We start from the raw sequence: 12287 nt of genomic DNA, 5'->3' as shown, positions 1-12287 counted from the left end.
AACTATGGTTTCCTCCTCTCCATGTATTTTTTGGCAATCTTATCCTAAACAGTAAAGTGACTTCCTATGCGGAATCATCTTTATTTAGTAGGAGTCCTTAAGCTCCTGCTAAAACAGGATTGCTCTTAGGATAATTCAATTGGTTCTGGTTCATGGCCTACTTCAGATGCACACAGTAGGGCTGTCACTTTGCAGAATGGAGCCACATAAAGGCATTCATAAGCAAAATACAGGGGCTGTGCAGCTGCTTTGCTTTTCTATTTGCTTACTGCTTCCTTTATTCATTTATTGAAACTTAATTTACTCTAGCCTGGGCCAGTTATTTGAGGCAATTTTACCAAAAGTAAAAAACAGAAAGAGAACAAAGAAGAAGTTAAAAAGGTTTTGGAAAGTATATTTCAAAAGTAAATTTATTGTGCTGCCAAAAAATATTGAAGCCTATGGAATTTTTTCAGAATGCATTTTCCATTAATTTTTTGAAGATCCCTTATATTGTTACTATACTATTGTTATTATTATAGAATAAATTCAGTTCTTTTTTGGACTTTTTTTGGTGAAAATCACTGTTTGGTGATTTATTTTCAATATAGAAAAGTTGAGTGGAACTCAAACTGATCAGTGTCTCTCCCGTGTGTACCAGGTGCTTTATTAGGTGGAGTGACTTAATTCAACTCTCAAGGCTGAATTAATGACCTTCCCAAAGATCGTATATAATTTCATTTTAAAAAGTGTATTAACTTTATTTGAAAGGCAGAAAGACAAATAGTGAGAAATCTTGCATTCCTCAGTTCACTTCCACAATGCCCAGAACAGCCAAGTGGGGCAGACCAAGACCAAAGACCTTTTTTGATCCTAATCTGAGTTTCCCACATGGGTAACAAGGGACCTTTGTACTTGAGCCATCACTGCTGCCTGTAAGGATGTGCCGGAGCAGGAAGCTGTCAGAAGTGTAACCAGGCACTCTCCCGAGGGATATGTGGACACCCAGTGAAGCTTCATCCCCGCTGTACCCAGCGTCCATACTGCTTCAACACCAAATGGATACGACAAATGCATGCAACAGTTAAAGCCATTAAAATGACCGGTTCTTTCCTAAACCAACAACAGAAGCTTTTTATTTAAATGGAGAGTAGCTCTGGCTTTTTCTGTCAAAACAGATGTGTGATGGGAGGGTAGCACAATGAAATCAGACTTCCTATGTGGTCCCATTAACTCTTGGCTTTAACTTCCATTATTCTGTAATTCCTGAATAGAAGATTAATTTCAATCTCAACACCTCCACAACAGACAGACATTGAAATTAGCACAACATCAACAAAAATCCCATCAAACCACAGCTCCCCTCTGAGGAGGAACAGTGCCTGAAAGAGGCTTCTGGGGAAGCAGTGTGCATACACTTGTTAGTCATGCCAGCTGTTTTCTCCGACTCCTCTAATTTGGGACTATTTGATAAAATCCAAAGTAATGCGTTGGAAACAAAATTCATAAAATATTTTTCAGATTCCTTTAGCTGTGTTAACGAAGAGTGCCTGCTTTAATGAATCTGAACTCTGCAGGTGCCCCCATCCTTGTATAAAAAGCAAGGCTACCCATAAGAGTTCCAGAACCTTAGCTGGGACTCTCTCTGGCTTCTAGTCTCCCCAGTGTTCATCATTAACCTTTTCTGACAGTAGGGAACATTCTGAAGAGAGGAATATTCTTCCATGTAACTGTACAATACTTCATAAAAATAAGCGGTGGACATTTTGACTAGCAGTTCGGAATCCAGTTTAGACTTTCACATCCCGCATTGGATTATCAGGGTTCAATTCTCAGCTCTTGCTCCTGACACCAGCTTCCTGCAGAACCTAGGAGGCACTGGTGATGGCTCCAGCAGTGGTGTCCCTGCCACCCGGGTTGGAGGTCTGAATGGAGTTCCCAGGTCATGGCACTGGCCCAAGTAGCTATAGCGGATGCCTGAAAAGTGATTGTGTGTATATTATTTATTTTTCCCATACACACTCTTACTTATGTTTAATTCATACTTTTTCATAAAGTTTAATTCATAAATGAAAGACATTGGGATATAAGTAGAACAGTAAGTAGAACAATTACAACAATATATTGTCATCAAAGTGAACATGGTCTCTGTTCAGCCTCTGGAATCTTGCATTGAATATTTCTTAGACCACAATTGACTACAGGCTGGCTGAAACCACAGAGTAAGAGACCTTGGATAAGGAGAGCTGCTGTGCCCCAGTGCTTGTGTAAAAGAGCGTATTTGAAGACAGTAGTGGGTGAGAAGGGGGCAGAGGGCGCACACAGTGACATATTCTCTTCTGGATGTGAAGCCAGCAGGGCAAGAGTGACGTGTATTAGAACACAGAAAGCACTCGTGTGATTTCTGCTGCAGCTGAGCGTGCTTTAAATTGCAGATGCCACTGGCCCGTGGGATGAGTCCTGCGCCAGAATCATGACGGCGCAGGTCAGACAGCCAAGGAGATGGGGGAGGATGTTGCTTTGATGTTCAGTAAAATCTGCTTTCTCATTTGGCCTGTTCTTAAATCCAGTATGGTCCAGAGCATAGGCAATTGTGTCAAATGCTCCCTTTTTGAAGAGCGTTTCAAATATTTCGTATTGACTGAAATGCAGTTATGTTTCTCTCTTTTTTTTTCCTTTTGGTTTTGCTTTTCTTTTTACCTTTCATGACCTCTGTGTTTGTTTATAAAACAAAGCGACCCCCTGTGAAACCATCTCTAATTGTGTCTTTCCTTTTAGGTATCCAAACCTCGAAACCTTCGCTCTAGATGTCAGGCTTGTTTTTGACAACTGTGAAACATTTAATGAAGATGATTCTGACATAGGCAGAGCCGGCCACAGTATGAGAAAGTATTTTGAAAAAAAGTGGACAGATACTTTCAAAGTGAGCTGAAGTTAAAATAATCTTTTTTTTTTTTCCTTTTAAACAAGGACAAATGAGACCAGCAATGTGAACTATATTTACATAAACGTGCAAGGCACATACAAAATGACTTTTCTTTTTCTTAATATAAGTATCAGAAAAATTTTTAAAGGCTTCACTCCTACAACAGCCAAGGCCCTTGGTTATTGGTTTGTGTGATTTGTCAGCTAATTTAGGTAGAACAGGGAAGCACACCCAAAGAATTTTCAAAGGAAAGGGTGTTTATAGTGCAATAGCAATTAAAATATATCAAATCGCACTGAATATTCAACACCAGAGCTCTAATGCGGGAAATGGTTCTCCTTTCCCTCTCAATAAATATCTATTTTTCATTTTTTTTACTTTGTAGTTTATTTTTTAGTGAATGTATTTAATTTTATGAATTATTTATGATTAAACCACATCCAGAATCTTCGTTTTCTGTGAAAAGGAAGAACTAGAAAATTGCTTTAAATCTTGAAAATACAACAAGGAATGTTTTAAAATATAAAACAAAGCCAAGTTAAACTGTTTACACTGATGTGCTCGAAAAAAAGCACCAAAAATAAACTTTACTGTAGAGTTACAAGTACATTTATATATATATATGTTGCTGCATCACTTGTGTAGTTAAATTGTATTTCAAAACAGTGAAAAGAATTGACTTGTATATACTGTTCATTATTGTTTATATTAAGTCTCGTTTTAAATATGTATTATGTGTATATATTGTTTGCAGACATTATCGTTTATGCCTTAGGAGGACCGTAGCATTTTATTTTAGTCTGAAGGTAATTACAGCTATACAGCTTGTACAGTAATGATCCTCTACCGACACTGTGGCGTCTCCTTAATCTTGGTAGTGCCTGCCTTTGAAACAGGGTGTAGGGGATATTAGTTTTCCATTTTTCTATTTTGTTAAATAATTTTAAGCCACCAGGGCCTAAATTAAAGTATAATCATTTGTATCCATGTGGAATAAAATTGTGACAATTTCCTACACACACAGTATTTTTTCATAGAAACATTTCCCTTGCATTTGCCTTGCCTCAGAAATAAATTGAAAAGACATTTGTAACCACTGTGTTTTATCTACTGTGTGTTGTGGTGGCCTGTTGGAGGCAAATAGATCAGAATTTTTTTTTTTGTATACCTATGTAAGAGTACTTGAAGTTTTATTTAAAATAAAATGTTGTGGAAAAGGTAGCATTCTTTTTTTTAGGAGTGTTATTTTTCACTACTATGTGTGGCACGGATACAATAAAAAAAAACTTTTACAAACTAGCTTTTTTTTTTTTTCTTTTTTGGTTTTTCTTCCTGAACCTGAGAGCCCGGTCCTTGCAAAAAGCCAGTGAACTTGAATGTGATACTTTCTAGAGTCCTAAAGAATAGCAAGTGCGGTGCAGTCCAAGCCTGGTGTCCGGGAGGAAAATAGAGTGGGCAGAGGGACTGCATCCTGTGCAGTCCCCAAGCTTCCCAAGTCTGGCAACTTCTCCTTAACCTCGGGTCTCACTTTCTCCTGATGAAAATATTAGACTCCATTTTTTAAGAGCTTTTTTCTGAACTGACAGATGTCTCCCTTCGCAGATAGAGAAGCTAAGTAGTGGCTCAGGAAAGCTCCTGTTGAGACACCAACTCCCGCGGGCAGGAGCTGCTCTCTGATAGGCTGCGGGTGAACAAGGCAGGCCCCGCCTCCGGAGCTCAGGGCCTCAGGCTTGAGCCCTAGGTCTGGGCCACTGCCCTGAGTAGCCAGGGAAGAATAGGAAGGTCTGAGGAAAATATTTCTAACGTGACACAAAAGGCACAAAATGTTTCCAGAATCTCTAGGAGCCGTATCTTCAAATCTGCGGTTCCCATGGACACATGTCCATCTCCTCGTAATCCAAGACACCTTGGAGAGCACAGAGCAAGGTGGCAGCCGCATGGCAGATGCTTGTGATACTTAGTACTCGGTGGTATGAAGGGGCTTGAGTAATAATGGGCCTGGTGTCTGAGGCCTACCTTCAAATTTAGATCTAGATTATCATTCCAGTGGTAACCAACCAAAGCTAACATATCAAACCATCTACTTACTGTTCAACTGGGAAAACGATTATCAGCTTGGAGAAAGGCATAGACAGTAAATATGAGCTGTTAGTCACAGTGAAAATGTATTTATAACTGTACACCTTGAACCCTCAACAAGTGAATGACCGAAAATTGAAGGTACTCTTTTCTGGTTTCCAAATGAAAAATGAAATTTGTTCTGTGTACTGATTTCACTCAAAGGAATGAAAAGATCCGTTCGATCTGTCTTTGGGACCTTGCTTATCACACCTCTTTGCTCCTAGTCTTGCCTGTCACTTCCACCCCTGTATCCTTTCAGGAAATTCCAGATCCTGCTCCCTTCACCTTATGTCATCAGACACATCCACAACAGGGGGTCTGTTGCCAATGATTTACTCTTAGTTGTGAATTTCTTTGTGGTCTACTTTGCTCAAATTTTTTCATTTTAATATAGTTCCAATTGATAAATGAAAGGTTTGTGTTGTTAAATTCATATTTCAACAAAATGATATTGGAGATGTTTTAAAAGATCTTAAATTCTATTCCACAAGGATATGATTCATTTTTAAAAAGATATATAGAGAGAGAACTAATTTTTATCTTTCCCATTGAATTTTTATGTAGTTGTTTAGTAGTAGCATGTTTGTCTCTAAAAACCTGTAGTAAGAAAAATGGATATCGCAGTGGTTTTTAAACTAATATTAGATTCACATTATTCTACAGACCTTACTTTTTTAAATTTGTTTCTTTTGAATGGGGGAAAATGTATAATTCTTGTCTCATTACTTTTGATTATTGCAAGGCCTTCCATCACAGGCACATACCACATTTTACTTACAAATTTCTCTAGGAATGAAAAGCTAAGCTGGCTACAACTCCTCGTCACTTCAGATAATGTTGTAGTGAAGATGTGGACATATGTAAGAAAACCAACATCCAAGATGGCCCCAGATGAACCTGGCTTTCTGGTTTGCAGGTCCTCACATAATCCCTTCCCATACTGTTTCAAAGTTAGGTTGTGTAACCAACATCACTTGGCAGGGCAATGGCATGCGACTTCAGATACCAGGGCAAAAACTTTTGAAACAAATATTTTAGGCATAGGCAGCACCCAGTTATTTCCTAAAATGAGAGGAATGAATGAAGATTGCTTTATTTTTTTAAAGATTTTATTTATTATTTTTATTGGAAAGGTGGATATACAGAGAGGAGAGACAGGGAGGAAGATCTTCCATCCGATGATTCACTGCCCAAGTGAGCCGCAACGGCCGATACTCTGCCGATCCGAAGCCAGGAGCCTCTTCTGGATCTCCCACGTGGGTGCAGGGTCCCAAAGCTTTGGGCCATCCTTGACTGCTTTCCCAGGCCACAGGCAGGGAGCTGGATGGGAAGTGGGGCCGCTGGCGCCCATATAGGATCCCGGGTGTGCAAGGCGAGGACCTTAACCACTGCGCCACCACGCTGGGCCCAAGATTGCTTTATTTTTACTCAAGCTTTGCTATGAAGGCTGCAAAGATACTTAGATTGTGCAAAAAATGAAATTAAAAGATAACTTTCTTCTGGTGCAAATAAATTTAAAACCCATACCTGTTTTTGGCATATCACAAATTTCCCATCAGCATTTTGAATATCTTGCATAAACCAGGATCTGGAAACGTAACTGCTTTCTTATAGGTTTGGAAATTATTTCATTGGGACCCCAAAAGTCAAGCAGCTTCAGGATTGCAGGTGTGTGCATCAGTGTTGATAATGAACATGAACTACATGGTAATAAGAGGGATTCCCTTCCAGAGAATAAAACATCCTGGCCGACTTCCCAGGGTCATAGTATCCAAGAAAAACAATGAGGCAACTAAAGGTACTTGATGAGCACAGTGTCATTGCAAAGAATTGGAAGATCCAGGCATTGGTGAGGTCCTTCTGTACTACACAGCAAAGCCACAGTGCAGCCTCCATCCAGCTCAGAAAACTTCAGGAGCTCTTTCCCACACTGTGCCTAACAAACAGCACATGTTGTCCCCCAATACCCCTTCTCCCCTGAGTTTTGTGGTGTTCATGTTCCTGAGAAACTGAAGTATTTCAGCTTTCTTGATGATCACATTTGCTGGTTATGCCTCTTTAAAATTATATCTGGCCATGTGATTGTGATTATGGATGTTTTCAAAGCTCATCATGAGATGAGTTCATTGACATGCTCTTGATGTATGCATAGAAATTCCTGCCATTACACACGGACTTATTTGGTTTTTCTCTTTGCCTAGCATAGCTCCTGCAAGCAGTTCTAGAACTGATATTCTCCCATAAGTATGAATATTGCTATCGGCCATAGGTATCTGAAACTCTTACCTGACAGGGTGTTTTAAAATATCTAGTATTTCATGTGATGTCAGAGATATTGAAGATACCAAATAACTGTGTCCATAAAGCCTCCATGTAAAAGCAGAGACTCTGAAGAATGAGTCCCATGCTTTCAATAGAATGCCCAGCTGGAGCTTTAAAGTGATTTCAGCTGACAGCTATACCAGGATAAATGTTTGGCTTTCCCAATTGACTGCTTTGAAAAAAAAAATAGCTCTTATTTTTAGGTGCATGTTGGACAATGTTTAATGAAATATACAGCCTTAGGACTTTATAATCATATCTAGCGGTTTGATAAGGTTCTGGGAGAGCACAGCTGTTTTCTGGTACCCATTGAAGAGGTCCAGGTCTAGAATAAAATAGTTCACAAGGAGTGCCAGGTGAATTCAATAGGTGAACTGCTGTTCAATTCCAAAGATTGCTTCTAACTTGGATCTCATTCCCTCTAATTGGGACTCTTTGATCTCATTTCTTTTCGAGGGGAACAGCATCTACCATCTGGTATATTGATTAGTGCTATCACATGAAGGACTGCCAATGTCCCAGTCTCCCAAACACATGATGGAATTGCATTTCCTATACTCTGTAGCCAAGTTGGGCCATGTGACAAACTAGTTCTGGCTCAAGAGTTCTCATTGCCAGTGTCATGTGTCTAGGCCAAATATTTAATTACTGTCTTTTCACTAGCACTGAAACTGTTAGTGTTCAAATTGCTGCTCCATTTGCCTAGGTCCCAGATGAACTGTGATAAACAGAATTCCCTATCAGGTCACATGATAAGCCATTCTAGTTTTAAGTCACTGAGAGATTGGGTTCCTTTGTGACTGTACTATGTCTTTGTCTTGACTGATACTCATAGGCTGGCTATCAAATTATAGGATTAGAAGGAAGAAGGTGGGCCCAAGATATTTTAATAACCTACTACTCTATAGCTCACTGCTTAATTTGTTCTAATTGATCACTTTATCCGAAAAAAAAGTTTTGGAAATTTGGGGGTTTAGGGTAAACAGGGATGTGAATGGGTGACACTGGGCAGCAGAGCCTGATAGGGGCAAGTCCCTTGGGGATGTAGTGTGTCAGATCATGTGTCTGCACAGGCCACATGTTCACAGGTGGCTACAGAAATGTTACGGGGTTTGGTTTTATCATGTAGCACAAGGTGACTTTCCATTCATGCAGGACTCCTAGGCACAACCTCGGTTTGGACAGGTTCTGACTGCTTCTGTTGTGGGCCTTGCCATAAAACAGCTTAGCAAAAACTTACCAGAAAATCTCAAGTAACACAGGATAGAGGTTACTATGCAAAAGTACTGGCAAGTGACACTTATGGCATGTCAATATGTTAAGTGACCAAGGAAAGCCTGTTATTAAATAGGGGCTGGAGGTTCTTCATTGTCCACAGTTTAATAAGAATCCAAAATAAGTCCTTTATGTCCAAATAATTTTGAAGATAGTACCATAACAATAGTAGAAGAAACAGTCTTTTTGAAGCAAACATGATAACTGGATATCCACATGAAAGATAATGAAATTAAACTTTTTCTTTATACCATATAGTAGGTATTAACTCAGAAAGGGGTCATAAGGCCTAAATGCAAAAGCCAAAGCAACAGGAGAATTCATAAACCCCAAGAGAATGCTTAGGAGCAAATCCTTATCCTTGGGTTGGAAAAATCCTTCCTATAGATTATGCCAAAAGCATACCTCACAGAAGAGCCAAATAGACTGGCTTGTAGGAGATACTGCCTCAGAACTAATAGAATGCCTACAGTCAAAAGGACACGCGAGTTCCCCTCTGTGTGTAACTGATTTTCAACTAAATAAATAAAATGTTAATAGCAGCAGCATTCATAATAGCTACAACTTGGGCGTGGATGAAGGGACAAGGCATTTATGCCTTTCCATGTGTCTTGCAGAGCCTCATAGCATGGCAGCGATGCTCGGGGAGACTGATCAAGAGCTTTGTTGCCTGTACAAGCTAGCTTGGGACATTACATGGCATTCTCTATTCCTAAAGAACTGTGACAACCAACCTATTTCAAGGGAGAGGACATAACCTTCACTTCTTCATGAGCAAGTGCAAAGTTCGACAAGAGCATGTGGATGAGAAATATTGTCATTTTTGAAAAAAAAATCGGTTACAGTATTTATGGCATTTTACCACATTCATTGAAAATTTACAATTTTCAAGTTATAAAAAGAAAGCAAAATCAAGGAGTAGCTTCACTTTCTTTAAGCAAAAACCAGTCAGCTAGTTTGAAAGTCATTAGAGAATTGAAGGAATAGTAATATCAAATTATCAGGTTAAAATACAAATTTAGTGTTACTTGGCAAATTAATTGGCAGGGTGTTATAGGATGTCAAAGACTATTCCTGTCAAAATCGCAGTCTAGCCTACAATGGACAGTAAACTGGAAAGAAAATGTCCTGATTCCTGAAAATTGTATCATTATTAAGTGAAATAGATTCATCAATGCATGTAATATCTAATCAACATTATAAATCTGGAAACAAAAACTTTTTTTCCCCAAAAGTTTGTAACATCCTAAGTTCTCTTGAACTACTAATACTATAATCAAAAATCAAAGATTTGAGACAATGACACAAAAAACTGAAAAAAAATTGTTTTAGAAAGAGTTTCCAATTTAATGAAGGCAGGCCATCTGTGCAGTCGCTACAATGCCACTTAGAACACCCGCATCCTAGATGGATGCACTCGGGGGCGAGGCCCGACTCGGCATCTGATTCCGTTTGCTGTTGACGTGTATCCTGAGAGGCGGCAAGCACCAGTTCAGTGTTTGGGTTTCTGCCACCCGGATGGAAGATTTGCATTAAGTTCTCTGTCTCCTGACTTCAACCTGGCCCAGACTGAGCTGTCCTGGGCATTTAAGGTGGGTAAAAATCTCTGTCCATTTCTGACCTCTTTAAAGCAAAAATTAAAAAGAAATATTTAATAGAAATATACTGCAGCACCACAGAGGGGAAGAAAGGTTTGAGTGGGACGGCAGAATTTTTCGGACCCTCTGAACCATGCTGCTTCCAGGCACAGGACCTTGTCTTAAGGGCAAGCAGTTCTCATTGTGCCCAGTATTCAACAGCCCCACTTTTTTTTTTTTTAAGATTTTTTTATTTTTTTCATTTGAAATACAGAGTGACCCAGAAAGTAAGAGATCTTTTATATGCTGGTTCAGTCCCCTAATGGCCTCAATAGCCAGAGCTGAACCAATCTGAAGCAGGGAGCCAGGAGCTTCCTCCAGATCTCCCATACAGGTGCAGGGTCCCAAGGCTTTGGGCCATTTACTGCTTTCCTAGGCCACAAGCAGGGATGTGGATGGGAAGTGGAGCAGTCAGAACACCAACTGTTGCCCATATAGGATCCTGGCGTTTGAAGAGGGAGGATTAGCCAATTGAGCCATTGTACCAGACCCATTAATTGATCTTCAAAACAATCCTCATTTTGGAAAGCCCCTATGTGGCAGTACTTTGATAGGAATTTAGCTCTTAATCCTGATACGCCCTATGAGCCAATTTAACAATCACAAGAGCTTCCCATGGTCATGATTTTGATCTCCCCTCTTCCCTCAGTCCTTTTCATCACAAATCATTTCCTACAATTTAAACTTCTCACTTAACTGTAAACGTTTTAGGTTATTACTCTTCAAATGCTTAACTTTGGTTTCCCGAGGCAGATCAGCTTTTAACATTTCATCATTAAAGGAAAACTCGAAACGTGTGTGGATTAGAAATAAAAGCTGTCTTTTTTTCCCCAGCTGAACCTGGTCCTACAGCATGTAGTGCATTTAGTTACTGAGTGGTAACACGCTGGGGAACGTTTTTCTGCATAAGTTTTTCATCCCCAAAGGGACTCTCAGGCTCATTGCACAGCCCACCACAGGGGCGACCGCTCCACCAGTCTCTGAAATCCTCCAAAAGCCTGGAGTGTTCACAAGACCTGGGGTACCCAAGGGGCAGCAAGGACACTGGGACCCGGAACCCGTAGGCTTCAGCAGGCCGCCCTGGAAAGAGAGCTGTGAGGAAATCAAGCCTGCAGGTGATGGCTGGGTCAGAGACAGGGAAAATGCCAACGTGGGAAAAGGAGCCCCCGAAAAGTACAGGCTGAGAAACACCATGACAGAGAGGAAGCCGATTTTAAAACTCTAAACTGGGCCTGGTGCTGAGGCCTAGCGCATTAAGTCCTGGCATTGAACACACCAGGATCCCATATGGGCGCCGGTTCTGATTCCAGCAGCTCCACTTCCCATCCAGCTCCTTGCTTGTGGCCTGGGAAAGCAATCGAGGATGGCCCAAAGCCCTGGGACCCTGCACCCGCTTGGGAGGCCTGGAAAAGTCTCCTGGCTGGCATAGCACCGGCCGTTGCACTCACTTGGGGAGTGAATCATCGGACAGAAGATCTTTGTCTCTCCTCCTCCCTGAATATCAAGCCTATTAATTTTAACTTGGGTGTTGTGCGCAGTAGCTAAGCCAGCACTTGACTACCTGCATGCCATATTGTAGTCTCCAGGTTGCAGGGAGACACAGCTCCCCGTTAGTGCAGACCCTGAGCTGTAACAGAAATGGCCAACGTGCCTGGGGCCCCTGAGACCTGGGAGAAGCTGCTGCCTGCTCTGGCCGGAGAGGCTGTGCGCATTCGGGGAGTGAACTTTCGGTCTCTTTCCAAGCAGGACAAAACAAAACTCTACACTTCAGCCATTTACTAGTCCTTGAAACTTCAGCTTTCCCAACACTGAGAAAAGGTCCGAGAGGAACTCCAGTAACTCATACAGCTTAATCTCGCAGAACCCTCCCACCCTGCGGGGGGAGAAGTGCACGCGCCCGGCGAGCCCGCCCTGTGTGGGCGGGGCTGCCTATGGGCGGGGCCCATTCCTCCCGCTTCGGGGTCTGGGCGGGACCGGCTGTGCCCAGCGAGCCCGCCCCGTGTGGGCGGGGCCCCGAGGGGCGGGAG

The 12287-nt window shown here is 41.3% G+C and overlaps 1 protein-coding gene across 5 annotated transcripts in view; it reads left to right on the top strand.

The window, feature by feature from the left end:
• Window positions 1–4201, top strand: part of BAZ2B (bromodomain adjacent to zinc finger domain 2B) — a 239784-nt gene extending 235583 nt beyond the window's left edge. For all 5 annotated transcript variants that reach the window (XM_040971612.1, XM_040971610.1, XM_040971611.1 and 2 more), the window contains one exon: window positions 2758–4201. In XM_040971612.1, coding sequence (XP_040827546.1) covers window positions 2758–2911 — 154 coding nt within the window. In that variant the 3' untranslated portion in view covers window positions 2912–4201. The remainder of the gene's footprint in view (window positions 1–2757) is intronic.
• The last annotated feature ends 8086 nt before the right edge of the window (window positions 4202–12287 follow it).

This window comes from Ochotona curzoniae, unplaced genomic scaffold (assembly GCF_017591425.1).
Source record: "Ochotona curzoniae isolate NIBS_2020 unplaced genomic scaffold, NIBS_Ocur_1.0 contig_2210, whole genome shotgun sequence".
Lineage (NCBI taxonomy): Eukaryota > Metazoa > Chordata > Mammalia > Lagomorpha > Ochotonidae > Ochotona > Ochotona curzoniae.
The sequence above is the reverse complement of the archived record's forward strand: the minus strand, read 5'-3'. Positions and strand labels throughout refer to the sequence as shown.